This window comes from Sus scrofa, chromosome 5, assembly GCF_054392235.1.
Source record: "Sus scrofa isolate SSC_HxYL_T2T_F1_AM1 chromosome 5, Sscrofa_HxYL_maternal_Yorkshire_Landrace_v2.0, whole genome shotgun sequence".
Taxonomy (NCBI): domain Eukaryota; kingdom Metazoa; phylum Chordata; class Mammalia; order Artiodactyla; family Suidae; genus Sus; species Sus scrofa.
Genome location: NC_139387.1, coordinates 38,590,873 through 38,607,124, shown reverse-complemented (window position 1 = coordinate 38,607,124; position 16,252 = coordinate 38,590,873). Strand labels below are relative to the sequence as shown.

Sequence of the window (16,252 nt, the reverse complement as noted above, 5' to 3'; positions counted from 1 at the left end):
AGCCAGCCAGGGGCAATGCCTCGTGCCAACCCATTAAAAAAGATCCACTTTTAAAGGTCATTGGTGAGGGAAGATTTTATAGTCTCCCTTTATATCTCAAACCTTGAAAATACTCTAGGAGTTCCTATTGTGGCTCAGCAGTAATGAATCCGACTGGTATTCATGAGGACGCAGGTTTGATCCCTGGCCTTGTTCAGTGAGTTAAGGATCCATTGTTGCTGTGAGCTGTGGTGTAGGTCACAGACGTGGCTTGGATCCCATGTTGTTGTGGCTGTGGCATCATAGACTGGCAGCTGTAGCTCTGACTTGACCCCTAGCCTGAGAGTGTCCATGTGCCGTGGGTACAGCCCTAAAAAGCAAAACAAACAAACAAACAAAAAAAAACTCCAAAGCTGACCACATGTGGATCACCTTAAACGTAGGCTCCAGGAATGTTTTTCAATAGCCATCTAATTAAGAGCAACACAAACTCTAATACAGATTTTTAATGGTCAAAAGTTGTTAGCTGTAGAAGAGGCCTTGGCCTTCTTGTTTTATAGGTGGGGAAACTGAGAGGCCCATCTAGGCCAGCAGAGGCAGACTCAGAGCCCAGGGTCTCTTACTTGGTGGTGTACTCTCCTCCCAATCTCTTGTCTCCCTGGGCTCTGAGCAGTGCTGTCATTCAGGGAGCCCAAGCCCGGGCACTAAGGTTCAGCAGACATTCATTTCTTTATTAGACACTCAGTCGGTAGTAAGGAAGGGGTGTGATGCCTATGGATGAGCTTCTGTTACCAGTGGAGGTCTTTGTGGTGTCCTTTGGTCACTAAAACACTGACTCTTCTATATTTGTTTCTATTTCAAAAGCAGGTGGTTCCCAAAGAGCTGACAGGTGGGTCTCTCTCCAGAGTGTAACCCTCTGGTTTTCTGCAGCCAGCCAACATCTTTGAGATTCTTCCATGACTCAGACACAGATGCTCAGAGAAGTGAGATGGAGAAGTCCAGTAGGGTCTATTATACACACCTCCTTTTCCTCACCATACCCGCCCCCCAAAAAGGGGAATGAAATAGCAGAGTACACAGCGAAATTATTCTCTCATTCAATAATACAAAGAAATTAGAATTCACCTAAGAAAACTGGTGCAGCGGGGGAAACAAAAGGATCGGGGTCACACACTCAGGATTAAATCCTAGAGTCTCACTCCTTAGCAGTGTGACTTCGCTGAGTCTCCACTCATATGCGTGATTGTGTCTACTATACAAAGTGTCAGAATGATCAAGTGAGACAGTTTATGTAAAATGCATTCTTCTATGTACTAGAGACCATTGGTAAAGGGATGATGAAGAAATCTGCTAACCTGGAGTTCCTGTCATGGCTCAGTGGTTAACCAACCTGACTAGTATCCATGGGGATGTGGGTTTGATCTCTGGCCTTGCTCAGTGGATTAAGGATCTGGCATTGCTGTGAGCTGTGGTGCAGGTCTCAGATGTAGCTCAGATTCAGCATTGCTGTGGCTGTGGCGTAGGCCAGCAGCTGCAGCTCCAATTTGACCCCTAGCCTGGGAACCTCCATATGCCATGGGTTTGGCCCTAAAAAAACAAGAAAGAAAAAGAAACTTGCTAACTAATATGGAATCCCACTACTGTTAATGTTTTATAAGAGTTCCTCTTCTTTCTTTGGCTTGAGAACTTGCCTTCCTCTGACATGTTTTGTGTTTTTTTTGTAGTGTCAGTATGTGTACCTCCATCAGTGTGTAAGAGATGTTCTCAGAGCAAGGAAGCTACGGAGTGAACAGGAAAACCCTTTGTTTCCAATCTACGAAAATGTGAATCCAGAGTATCACAGAGGTAGGCGCTTACTTCACTCGTCTATGAGTTTATTTATCAAGATGTGATTAATCTGGATACGATGCAGAACCTCCAGCTCTTCCACTGTGTACCACACATCTCTTCTCTACCCACAGACTTGGGGGAAAGGCCTTCACAGAGTGGCATCAGGGAAGAGGGGAAAAGTTGGGGGCGGGGGGGGGGCCACACTGGAGCATAGACTTCACGTGGTGTCTCTTCCTGCCTGGCCCAGGATGCTCTCCATTCAGGATGAAGCTTAACATTTCTAAGGCTCACGGCTAAGCGAAGGCTTTGAAATAGCATCTGGGAGTTCAAATTGTAAAACCCCTTTGGAGGAGAACTTGGCCATATGTATCAAGGTCCTTAATATGTTCTTGTCATGCAGTATTTCTACCACCACCCTAAGTAGTGACAAAGCTTTATGCACAAAGTTTTCATAGTTAAAGGTCTGGGTGTGGAGTTCTCCTGTGATGCAGTGGGTTAAGGATCTGGCGTTGTCACTGCAGTAGCTCAGGTGATTGCTGTGGCATGGGTTCAGTCCATGGCCTGGGAACTTCCACATGCCATAGGTGCAACCAAAGAAAAAAAAAAGATAAATCAACTATACTTTAATAAAAAACCTAAATGTTTAACAGTGAGGACTAAGTACACCATGGTGCACTCATTGAGTACAAGAGGATGCAGTCATTAAGAATTATATTCTTGAAGATATTATAACAGCATGAATATTCTCATAAATAAGGAAAGCAGAATGTAAAACAAACAAAAAAAATCAACACATGGGGGAAAAGAAAGACTAGAAAGAAATATACTACAATAGTAAAACAAATTTCTCTGAGCAGTAAAATAATATATAGTTTTTCTTCCAGTTCATTATGTTTTTTCAAAATTTTTTAGAACAAGGATATAACATTTTTTTAAATGAAAAATTCAGTAGAGGAGTTCTCATCGTGGCTCAGTGGTTAACGAATCCAACTAGGAAGTATAAGGTTGCCGGTTTGATCCCTGGCCTCACTCAGTGGGTTAAGATCCGGCGTTGCCGTGAGCTGTGGTGTAGGTTGCAGATGCAGCTCGGATCTCGTGTTGCTGTGACTCTGGTGTAGGCCGGCAGCTACAGCTCTGATTAGATCCCTAGCCTGGGAACCTCCACATGCGGCGGGAGCAGCCCTAGAAAAGGCAAAAAGACCAAAAAAAAAGGAAAGAAAAATTCAGTAGGAAAAAAATGTATAAACTTTATAAGGCATCACTTTGTTCGGACAGGAATTACTTGACATATGATGTGTCCACCTTTTCCCACTCAGGACCATCAAGATCTAATTTATCACATGGCTAACTGCAGATTTGAAGTTACATTGTATTAGTTATTTATTACCAGCTAACAAATTACCCCTAAATTTAGCAGCTTACCTCAACATTTATTAATTCACAATTTCTGTAGGTCAGGAATTTGGGAGGGGTTGAGCTGAGTGGTTCTGGCCCAGGATCTCTCATGAGGTTGCTGTCAAGACATTGGCCAGTGCTACAGTCATCTGAAGGCTTGACCAGGGCTGGAGTGTTCACTTAAAGGTGGCTCACTCAGGTGCCTGTAAGCATAAGTCTCAGTGTTTTGCCACGAATTCAAATATTTATCTATAGATTATAGATTTCTCATTTTGGACATTGTTTTGGAGCTATCTTATATCTCCATTTCTTTCTTTCTTTCTTTCTTTTTTTTTTTTTTTTTGCTTTTTAGGGCAACATGTGTGACATATGGAATTTGCCAGGCTAGGGGTTGAATTGGAGTTGCAGCTGCCAGCCACAGCCACAGCAATTCAGGGTCCGAGCCATATCTTTGACCTACACCACAGCTCACAGCAATGCCAGATGCTCAACCCACTGAGCAAGGCCCAGGATCGAACTCGAATCCTCATGGTTACTAGTTGGGTTTATGCCGCAATAGGAGCTCCTATCTCCATCTCTAAATGCTCTTCAATTTAATGAATTCTCTGCTTCCTCCACACATGCCCACCCACTTGTCTCGTATATTAAATAGTTAATAATCTGTGAAGCACACATACAAGAGAGAGCTGCTATTTAAAGTTCTTGGTAAATCAGATAATCCTTTTGTTATGTAAATAATTACCCCCTAATTTATCTGTATAGTAACTTAAGGTTTTTGCATGTCAGATTCTTTAAGAAGCTCCAGGATGGAGGGAGCTCTTGGGGAGGGGGGTTGGTCTTGAAGGTTTCTTTGTCTTGGTTTGACTTGTTTAAAAGTCTTTTTTTAGTGTGATCTTGAGTGCTCCTGAAAGAAGCTAACAATAGTATGGTTAGCTTCAGGCATCTGAAAATTAGGATTCAGATCCTAGCTCTGGAACTAACCAGCATTCACAAGCTGTGTAACCCTGATTGAGTTCCTGCACCTCTCTGGGCCTAGGGCTCATCTGTAAAACCAGAAGATAGACTAGAGTCACTAGTCCTTTCCAATTCTAGTAACCTGTGGTTCTGAATACAGTGACTTGACCCCCACGGGGATGGTCTCATCTAAACCATAATGAAGTTCTGTCGTTTCTGATAGTCTTTGCATTTGTAATTTTCATAAACAGAACAAATAACTATGACTCACCCTGCTACAGCCTCTAATTCCGGTGTCCTTCCTTTCAGATGCGGGCTATTCAAGGCATTGAGAATGCACCGGAAGATCTCCTGGATAAAAACTATTCACTTTGTAATTTAAAAACAAAAACAAAAACTTGCTTCACGCCCTATAGAGGTGCCAGCTATTTCTGTTGATACTATGTATAATTTATTAATCTGGAGAATTTTTAAGAATTTATGTAATTTAAAGGTAACAGATATTATTGTACATAGTTGTATTTTGTAGTTTCTTTTGTAAATATGTATTTTTTCACAGTGTTTAATATTATAAGCTTTATATAATACTATTTTTTCCACACTAACGTGTTCATGGCTTGTTCTACATAAACTAATTCAACCTGTGTGACAGGACAACTGATAAAATGTACATGGAGGTGGATGCAGAGGTGGTCCCCTGAGCCATGGTTTTTACCATGTTTTTACCAGTTTTGATACCTCCTGCACAGGATAAAGGGCAGGGAGTACAGCTGGCTTGGCTGCATCACCATCCTACAAATCTTAGGGTCCAAAGAGGACCCAGATGCAAGTTGGACAAATGTAACAGTCAAAAGAAAGGATGGGGGAGATGGGCTTAAGTGGCCCCCAAGCTTGCAGAGGTGGTTGTGCCACTACTGCTTAGTCTCTCCCCCTTTCTCCTGCCAGAGGTTCAAGTCAACATGGTCAGCTTAGGAGTGCAGAGCAAGTCCAGGTGGCAGGGCTGAGGGTTCAGAGAGAGAATGACCCAGGCAGAATGCTGAATTCCTCACATCCACCTGCATTCCTGACTGGACACCGAGTCCACATGCCAATTGCCAACCACAGCCTGTTTTACTCCCTCCACACTGTGCTGTGCAAACATGCATCCCACACTGTTGGCTGATGGACACACGCTCGTCTTTGTCCCATTTCTAGTGGGCTGCATCCCTGGAAAAGTCAAGCTTGCACCAGTCGTACTTGGTTTTCCCATCAGAAGATTGTGGGGTCAGATCACACTCCAGATCAAAGGTCCTACTCTCATTATCGCTATAGAAATATCGACAAACATCATAGATCGTTAATTTTTAAAAACACAGAAACAAAAATTCAGTGGTACTTAGTATAAAATTTTTCAAAAGCACTTTTTAGTCAGTCATTGAGGTCAAACTATCAAGTAGTCATCTTAAGCTGCACTTAATATAAAAGGCACTACATACTCTATCTACCAAGTTGATCTTCAGTGAGTGTGCCTGGTTTGATTAGGACAAATTTCATTGAGTCAGAAATTGGGTACTGCCCTCCCCGAGGTCCAGTTCCGAGGGTCTTCCTGGGGAAAATCTGAAAGATACCTGTCTAGTCTCCTCATGGTTCCCTAAGAGATGAGTCAGAGATGCTGGCCTTTTTCTCACTACAGACTTCTCTGTCATAAACTTAAGAATTAGAAATCATGGCTGTTGATCTCACAGACTCATCTGCAGCATAAGTACATTTCTTTGCATAGTATATATTTTTGCTACATAACACAAAGTCCTATAAGTAATATAACAGCTATAATAGGCATAGTAATGGAAAATCATTAAATATATCTAAAATAGAGATTTATAGTTAAGTAAAACTCCACTCAAACTGCAGAAATTTCGAGGGCTATTTGAAAATTATGGAAACAGGAAAAAAACTTTATAAGAATGAACATCAAGAGGATTCCAAGTTTTCACAGTATCATTGTACCCCATGCCCTTGTGAAGTGACCATGTTAGGGTCTGGTCCTGTTTCATGAAAGTAGGAGGATCTTTTCGAAATGAAAAGGAACAACATCCATTTAAGTGTGGCAGAGGTACCACCAGGGAGAAAATAAAGGTTGGAGATTTATGAGATGTGGTGTCTATGAAGAATAACTTTCCCTGCATTAAAAAGAAAACGCAAGAAGTTCCCATTGTGGCTCAGTGATAAAAAACAAAAACAAAAACAAAAACAAAAAAAAAACCCTAGTATCCATGAAGATGTGGGTTCAATCCCTGGCCTCACTCAGTGGGTTAAGGATTTGGCGTTGCCATGAGCTGTGGTGTACATTGGCAGCTGCAGCTCCAACTGAACCCCTAGCCTGGGAATTTCCATATACCATGGGTGCAGCCCTAAAAAAAAAAAAGAAAGAAAAGAAAAAAGAGAGGGGAAAAAAATTTCAGTTAACGTTGCTAGGCACAAAGCACACCCATACATGGAAAGAAATTCATTTTTGCCTTTTCATTCATTCAGAAAAATTTTAGTCAGTGCCTGCAACTTGCTAAGCACTGTCCTAGAGGCAACATATTTGTACTCAATAAAGAGAATGCATCACAGTCATAGAGGTGGGGTTATTGTTACTATTTTCAGTGAAGCTTGAGAGGGGGGCTCTGCGAGGCAGGGACGTTGCCCAGCACCAGGGCAGCTGCGGCCTTCCAGGCCACACAACTGGCAAGCACTGGTGCTGCTTCTCTAGCAAATCACTGGTCCAAAAAGAGCGCAATTAACTGCACAAACCAAGAATTGAAACCGTAAAAAACCTCCACATCTGTCATAGTCAATATCCTGGCATATCTGGAGTGGAATCAGAGTTATGAAAATGGACATGACAAGGGAAAAACTGTATGTTCTTTTGGTCTAACGCAGGACCTATTTATTCCTACCCTCCACCTGTCTAAATTTAAATCTCCTTAGCAACAAATATTTCACTATCTTCCCTCCCACCACCTCCAAAGACTAAATACATAATCTAGTTGATCTATTTATTAAATTTAGGAGGAGAAAAAAAAAAAGGTTTCCTTGACATTCAGCTCAATTGGATGTGTTTTAATTTAATCCCATCATGTGTTATGTCTTGGTAAACACTCCGTTTCCTGTCACAGTGGGCATCTCGGCTGAGCACCTGTGCAGTACACTTTAATCATCGAGCTTTCAAAGTGCTCTGGAGCTATCAAATCTTGGAAGGGTCCTGTCTTGCATCTTAATAATTATTTATCCAAGTTCTTTATAATTAACTCCTTTAATCTCTACTCATTAAATCAATTTCATATTATTCTGTTGTTCTCTGGATGGCAGCCAATTTTTGAGCTCTTGAATCTGATTTTTCCAAGGCTCATCTTTCCATCTAGCTCTGCACATATTTGTCCTAAGTAAATCACCAGCCCTTAAACACTTCTGAGTCCCTCTTTTTCACTGCTTGTCTCCTTCTCTCTTTAGAATGTTTGCTTTCCTGGTAGAATGTGACTTTATTTCCTTTTCATCTTATCTCCTCATGCCCATTGGTATTTCATAGTCTTTTCAGGCTTCAAATTATAGAAGAGGTGGCAATGATTTCACTTTTAAACATTAAAATGGCCATAGCCGCAGCATATTGGGGATAGCTTTATTTGGGGGGGTCTTTAATTTTATTGGAAGAAAGCCCAAAATGACATATGAAAATAATATGAAACCACTAAGCAGATGTCCAGCAATACAGAAATAGACTTCGCATGTTATATTTCACACTCCGACTCTCTTGTCTTAGTGTCTCAGGATCCAATTTCTTATATTTAAACAAACAGTCTCCTTACCTCTTGCAAGGAAATTATCAGCCATATACTGAATTCTCACTCACTTAACTTTCTGGGTGTCTGAGGTTGGAATCCTGAAGTCATGCACCTTTCAGATCCAGATGAGAGCAAGTGGTAAAACCTGAGCCCCAACTCTGGGGTGCTCTAGGGTTTTAGTTCACACACATGAGCCAGACTAAACATGACCTGGTGGGGAAAAAAATAGGTAATAAGCTGCTTGTTTGAGGTAGCAGTTCAAGGACTTTCCAGGTTCCATTTCATCGAGGAAATGAAAGTAATTGATCAGCCGAAACAGAGCAGCAAGAAGTAATGGCTGATCCTCCCCGAAGTGGCTGGGAGCAAGCCTTCAATGGTACCTCATTCTTGAAAAACGTTATCAACCAAATACTCTGTTAAGTTCCTGAGTATTTTTTAACTGAGATTTCAAACCACATCAAGTATTCAAAGATTGCTTCACATCAAGGGAAAATATATAAACCATGACTGCAGAAGGCAAGCGAAATAATGCAAAGAAGAAAAATCATTGAACAAGGGCATCTAAAAGGTCATCATTCCCACAGAAAGAGGACATGGTATCCCTGCTGTGTGTCCAGACTGTCCTTCAGGAACCTCATAGGCCTATTATCCTTATGGGGGTTCATTTTGACTATGTTGGCCAGATGATTCAGCTGATTAAGCAATTGAATTGACTCATACAGTTTTGTGAATTGACCAGGTGTTTGATGAAATTGAGTTTGGAATTCTGAACACACTCCCTTGGAGTCTTGCAGTGGATGGTGCCTTTGAAAATATTTGGCCGTTTTACTTAAAACGCATGGTAACATTTAATGCAGCCATGATAATAGCAAAAATCTGTTCTGTTCTAAAAATGTTTCTAGCAATGGAAATATTTCTGACTAAAAGAATACTCTTGTCTGGTAGGGAGGCTCCCTAGGAATAAATGTATGCAACAAAAATAAGTCACTTTATTTTTTTTTTAAGGTTGTCTATATAGATACATTCATGAAATAAGAAAATTGTTGGTGAACACTCCTAAAATAGGGGTTTATGTAATGGAAATAAAAGGCTTTATTAACAGATTTACCAAAGATTATTTTTATAATCTATATGCCAATGTACATGATCTTATATAAAATACCAAATACATTGTTGAAAATGGTGAATAATGTCAGACAAGTGTAAAACTGTGTTCCTTCTAGAATATTCACAAGAAAGGTTAGTTATGGCTGTTTCCTCCTGACTTAAGTAACATCTATTAAGAAAAACTATCTTCATTCTAAGAGCAAGCTTTCTGTTACATTTGAGAGTTTGTGTTTTCATAGCTGAGTGAGCAGATAGGCACCCCACCAAGAAAAAAGCAGATGCAGTTGTGGCTTGAGGAGTGGGAGCTGGATGGTGTTCCACCTGCGAGCTAGTGGGAGAGTCGACAGTGGCCTTTGTGAAATCTCATCTCAGCCACACTAACAACCGAGTACCCATGTTCTCAGCTGAAGAGTCCTAAATCTTCCAGGTGGGACCAGCTTATAAATCCTGCAAGGACAAGGACCAAGTCTTTAAGCTCTTCTCTACTCCAACCTTACAGAGATGAGTACACAGCTCGCAGCCATTCAATATGTCATTTTTGGGTGGAAATTGTTCCTGGTCCAATACTTTGGGTGTTAGGTAGTCAGTGTCTAATAATACTGTTGTCCATGAAGGTTTATATGACTATTTCTTGTTTTGTGTGATGCTTAAATAAAAAATGTAAATAAATCTAGCCACTGAACTTATTATGTTCTATAATAGAGCTCTTTGAAGTGTGTAATATCATGTATTCTTTCTTTGTAAATCTGGTTATTTAAAATGGCAGTAGATGATTCTCTTTCTTTCTCACTATAGCACCTCCTTACAATATTGTGTTTCTAACCAACCCCAAATGAAGAGAGAACTTCTTTAGTCTTCTATTTAAATTACGTATGTGCTTAATATATTTTCACATTTGCAACCATGGTCAAAAAAATCTGTATAGTGTCTTACACACCTTCTCCCTAGTACAGGAATAAAACTGCTGTTGAAGGAAAGTGTTCTGTCTTCTATGTACCTATTTCTGATTTGTCAATGTCTGTCATTTGTCTGCCCAGAAGAAAGGTCAGAAGTGACTGTTTCTAAATGGGAAAAATCTTCCAGTCATTATCATGAAAACGCAGTTGTCTTAACCTTTGTTCCTGGGAGTGCTGGGTTGGTTACCTAGCATATCACATACACATAATAGACTCTCTAGTTGACTGTCTCCAACTAAACTCTTGCTTTCAGTTCTTTAGTTCATTAGTAACCAAAATGTCATCTATTACCAACAGGGTTGGCATATTCTCAGAGACGCTGCCCCAGCTGGATCCCCCTGAGCCCTTCAGAAGAACTTCACACATTAGCGGGTGGTGTGATATTTGGTTAAGAGCTGCTGTGTCTATTTCCAGAATTATTATTTTGCCTTTTTGACTTTCTCATATTTAAGCTGAAAGATCCATGCCCTTCACAACTCCAGTATTTCATTTTTCTACAACTTCCAGAAATCTTTATTTTTTAAAAAATATATGATAATAGATGTACATGTAAAACTATTACATACAAAGTGCTTTCTAAAGCAGTTTCTGGATTCAAATACTAAGGTTAGCAAAATAATTTGACCTCTGAGGCTTGATCTTTTTTTTTTTTTTTTCAAAGTAGCTGTGTGTTTGATGGAATTTACTCTTCAAGAAAAAGAGAATATTACAATATGAACTCATCACTTAGTCATTCTGCTGATACATCCTCCACAATCACAAAATGTAAGAGTTGGAAGGGCCACCTTAGGAATGGACAATGATGGAAACCAAGTCCCGAGTTTAAAATGACACAGCAAGGAGGTCCTGTCATGGCTCAGTGGAAACAAATCTGACTAGAATCCATGAGAACACAGGTTTGATCCCTGGCCTCACTCAGTGGGTTAAGGATCTGGCATTGCTGTGAGCTATGGTGTAGGTCACAGATGAGGCTCGGATATGGCATTGCTGTAGCTGTGGTGTAGGCCAGTGGCTATAGCCCCGATTCAGCCCCTAACCTGGAACCCTTCACATGCTGGGGGTGTGGCCTTAAAAAAAAAAAAGACAAAAAATAAAAATAAAATGATGTAGAAGAATGGGACAGTGCTGTAATCAAACCCTGCCTTCCTCTTAGTCATAGGGGAGGACCCGTCTACACATAAACATAGACAAAGAAGAAAGCTTCTCAGATCCAGGGGTTTCAGCAGCCATCTCCAACATAGAGACAGAGCCGTCAGTGGAACTTTCAACATCTTGTGTGATTATTCCTTCCATTTTTGCATCAATATGTCCAGAGACACCCATTTGTTAAACAAATCCCAGACTGTATTTTAGAATCATACCTTAGCAAAAGTCATCATAATCTTAAAGCTGAAAAACTATTGAATAGAAAAGGAGAAAATGGAGTTCCTGTTGTGGCTCAGTGGGTTAAGAACCTGACTAGTAACCATGAGGATGGAGGTTTGATCCCTAGCCTCACTCAGTGGGTTAAGGACCCAGCTCTGCTGCAAGCTGCAGTGTGGATCAAAGATGCGGCTTGGATCTGGTATTACTGTGGCTGTGGTAGAGGCTGGCAGCAGCAGCTCTGATTGAACCCCTAGCCTGGGAACTTCCATATGCTGCAGATGCATCCGTGAGGGGGCGAGGGAGGGGGGGGGTAGGAGATATAGAGAAAACGTGATTTTCTAACATCATACTATTATAAAACATTATGAATGCTAATTAAATCAAACCTAAAACACAGAAGAGGTCCTACCACTGGATGTTGAAAGAATTGGCAAGGTTTTTGATATTGCCAATCAAAGAGGCATTTATAATTGAAGGGTAAAAATTAAACTGGTGAAATTCAAGCTTGAGTAATAGAGAAAACCATGCAGGAGGGATGGTTCTGTATAGGAGTTAACATTCACCAAAAGCTATGCTCACTAAAATATCTACCCAATCCAGTATCTCCCAAGGAAAAAATTTTACTATTATTTAGAGAACTGTTGATCTAAGTAAAGCTTGCCTTTTTCCTGAGGTTTACTGCAATGATGCAAGAACCTCTGTATAAAGTATCTTAATATTAAGTTACTTTTCTCTTTGTTCTCAGAGCTCTTGACCCCAGGAAGAAACCTGGCATCTATTTCCATTTTCAAAAAGAACTATCAATGAAATATGTTTGGTGTTGGTGGCCAAGAGCCTTCCCAGTCTTAAGGCTTGCTGAGAAGCTAAGACAAAAAAACGACAACAAAAATCAAAAAGAAAAAGCTGACAGTACAACTATAGAAACAAAGGACACTCAAAGTGGAAAAGTTCAGAAGCCTGGGAACATTCTTAAATTTAACCTCAATCAGAAAATACCATTTGGGAGTTCCCGTCATGGCTCAGTGGTTAACAAATCCGACTAGGAACCAGGAGGCTGCGAATTCGATCCATGGCCTTGCTCAGTGGGTTAAGAATTTGGCGTTGCTGTGAGCTGTGGTGTAGGTCGCAGATGCGGCTCGGATCCCGTGTTACTGTGGCTCTGGCGTAGGCCGGTGGCTATGGCTCCGATTTGACCCCTAGCCTGGGAACCTCCACATGCTGTGGTAGCGGCCCTTGAAAAGGCAAAAAGACAAAAAAAAAAAAGAGAGAGAAAGAAAATACCATTTGTAAGACATATAAATGAAATTCTCAAGCCATATTTCATTCCTAAAGAACTTTCCAATTACCCCTGACCCAGTCTTCATCCAAGTAGCTGTTCCTTCCCCACTCATGACAGATGGCTGGGGAAGGAAACACTGTCTAACTGCAAAGAAGAACACACAAGCGATAAATACAGATGAACCAGGATGGGAAGAGGTAAAATGAATGATCCTGCTTTGGTGGAAGGCCATGAGGAAGAAGGCAAGGAAGGAGTAAAATCAAAGATGAGGAGTTCCCACCGTAGTACAGGGGTTAATGAATCCGACTAGTAACCATGAGGTTGCAGGTTCGATCTCTGGCCTTGCTCTGTGGGTTAAGGATCTGGCGTTGCTGTGAGCTGTGATGTAGGTTGCAGACGTAGCTCAGATCCCGAGTTGCTGTGGCTGTGGTGTAGGCTGGCTTGGCTACAACTCTGATTAGACCCCTAGCCTGGGAACCTCCACATGCCACGGGTGCAGCCCTAGAAAAGGCAAAAAGACAAAAAAATGAAATAAAAATAAAATAAAATAAAAATAAAAAATGAGAGCTAGAATCTGAAGGAGCTATTGGGAGTCTTAGTCCCCTAGCAGTATCAGAAGATTTTTCTCATTTAACTCAAGAGAAAGACATTCCAGGAGTTCCATTCGTGGCTCAGTGGTTAATGAACCTGACCAGAAACCTTGAGGATGTGGGTTCAATCCCTGGCCTGGCTCAGTGGGTTAAGGATCCAGTGTTGCCATGAACTGTGGTGTAGGTCACAGATGCAACTCCAGTCCCACATTGTTGTGGCTGTGGTGTAGGCTGGCAGCAACAGCTCTGATTAGACCCTTAGCCTGGACACTTCCATATGCCATGGGTTGACCCTAAAAAGCAAAAATAAATAAGTAAATTAGTTAAATTTTTAAAAAGTGTGACCTCCTAATCTCTCTTTGTCAGAGGATCTCAAAGTAGGTGCCCAAATCATCAACTGGGACCTGGTTAGAAATGCAAATTCTCAGACTCACACCCCTGCAATCCTAATGAATCTGTAACTCTGGGGTGGAGCCCAGCAATGTGTGTTTAACCAGCCCCCTGGGTGATTGGCTGCAGGCTATTCGGTGGAGTCCCGACAGCCTCTCTGCTTTGCAGCTTATTGTCAGTCAAATTTCTTTGAGAAAAAACTCTGTCAAACCCCATGAGACAAAGGGAATAATAATGTGTAATATTTTCGATCCCTAGTACATAATAAGCACTTTTTTGGGGAGTGGGGGGCACACCTGTGGCATATAGAGGTTCCCAGGCTAGGGGTCTCATCAGAGCTGTAGCCGCTGGCCTACACCACAGACACAGCAATGCAGGATACAAACCACATCTTCAACCTACACCATAGCTCACAAAGCGAGGCCAAGGATTGAACTTGTGTCCTCACGGATGCTAGTCAGATTCATTTCCGCTGAGCCATGACAGGAACTCCCATAATAAGCACTTAATAAATGTTAGAGCTATTATTATCATGTGCCAAATAGCAATCTGCTTTACCTGCATTAGTTAATTCTTGCGAAACTAAATAAAGCAGGGCCAATAATTATTCCCTTTCTACAGATGAAAAAACTGAGGCACACAGGGAGAGTAAATATCTGGCCCAAAGTAATGTCAGAACATCACTTTGAACAAGGACAGAGTAATTCTAAAGCCTGTGTTCTTAACCACTTTCTCCTACATCACAGGTTGGAGAAAAGGTTGCTTAAGCACTATGGCTTAAATTAAATTCAACTTTAAATCTCCAGCTTCAACTTACACAACTCAACAGCAAAAAAGCCAATCAATCAATGGAAAAATGGGCAAAAGACCTGAATAGACTGTTCTTTCCAAGGAAGATACACAGATGGCCAGCAAACACATGAAAAAATGCTCAACATCGCTGATTATAAGAGAAATGTAAATCAAAACTACCATGAGATACCACCTCACACCAGTCAGAATGGCCATCATTAATAAGTCCACAAATAACAAGTGCTGGAGGGGCTGTGGAGAAAAGGGAACCCTCCTGCACTGCTGGTGGGAATGTAAACTGGTACAGCCACTATGGAGAACAGTTTGGAGATACCTTAGAAATCTATACATAGAACTTCCATATGACCCCGCAATCCCACTCTTGGGCATCTATCCGGACAAAACTCTACTTAAAAGAGACACATGCACCCGCATGTTCATTGCAGCCCTATTCACAATAGCCAGGACATGGAAACAACCCAAATGTCCATCGACAGATGATTGGATTAGGAAGATGTGGTATATATACACAATGGAATACTACTCAGTCATAAAAAAGAATGACATAAAGCCATTTGCAACAACTTGGATGGAACTAGAGACTCTCATACTGAGTGAAATGAGCCAGAAAGACAAAGGCAAATACCATATGATATCACTTATAACTGGAATCTAATATCCGGCACAAATGAACATCTCCTCAGAAAAGAAAATCACGGACTTGAAGAATAGACTTGTGGCTGCCTGACGGGAAAGGGAGGGAGTGGGAGGGATCGGGAGCTTGGAGTTATCAGATACAACTTAGAATAGATTGGAGTTATCAGATACAACTTAGAGTAGCATTGAGAACTATGTCTAGATACTCATATTGCAACAGAACAAAGGGTGGGGGAAAAAACATATACATGTAGGAATAACTTGATCCCCATGCTGTACAGTGGGAAAAAAAATAAATACAAAAAAATTAAAAATAAAAATAATAAATCTCCAGCTTCAAATCAGCTTTGCAGGCTCATATACAGGCTGCAAAGCACATCCCTCCACCTTCACTCTGTTGACTCTTGCTAAACATCCATCAGTCCAATAACTTGGATGTTGACGTCCCTTCCAGCATTTTGGAATGGGATAGCACAATCACCTCCTCTGAATTCAATCCCATCTGTTTCCTCTGGGGCCCAGGATCATGCTATTAATTCTCAGGGTGACTGTAAATTCTTAGGGCAAAGTCACCATGGTTGTACCCTGCAGAAGTGGCATGTCAACACCAGATGGAAGACATAACGAAAGGGAAGAGGACTCCCCATATAAGGTGGAAGAAATGGACCCTAAAAGGCAGCTCCCAGTTCTCCGAGATGCTAACAACTAGAGGCAACAACAGTCAGGCCCAGATGGCTGCTGAGCCACAAGGGAAAGGAGAGGACACAGGAGCGGGCCTCGATGGCACCATGTAGATTAAGCAAGACAAAGAAAGCCGGTATGACCTGGGCTGTGAAGGTGAGAAGGAAGGAAGAATGAGGAGGACAGGACCTCAAAGGTGCCACTGTCACTGTGTCCCCCAAGCCCCAGCCTCAGACCAGGAGGGCGGGAGAGAATGTTCCCTCATCACTTCCATTTGGTAAAGAAAGCCCTGCCCATCAGATGGGGCTCAGATGGCATCCTCAATACGGTGCGCGCAGAGCACCAATGATCAAGAAGTGGGCAGTCTTCCTGGCTCCACTGGCCTTTCCCTGGACCCGCCACCTCTGAGCAGCTTCCCAGGACCTCAGCACGCACGGCTGTGCATGCACTTGGTTGGACAACGTGCCAGAGGGT

At 41.6% G+C, this 16,252-nt stretch overlaps 1 protein-coding gene across 4 annotated transcripts in view; it reads left to right on the top strand.

Moving 5' to 3' along the window:
• The window catches only part of PTPRB (protein tyrosine phosphatase receptor type B), a 124,232-nt gene extending 119,473 nt beyond the window's left edge, over window positions 1-4,759 (top strand). For all 4 annotated transcript variants that reach the window (XM_021091988.2, XM_021091987.2, XM_001926867.8 and 1 more), the window contains 2 exons: window positions 1,704-1,824; window positions 4,468-4,759. In XM_021091988.2, the coding sequence (XP_020947647.2) occupies window positions 1,704-1,824; window positions 4,468-4,490 (144 nt within the window). In that variant the 3' untranslated portion in view covers window positions 4,491-4,759. The remainder of the gene's footprint in view (window positions 1-1,703; window positions 1,825-4,467) is intronic.
• The last annotated feature ends 11,493 nt before the right edge of the window (window positions 4,760-16,252 follow it).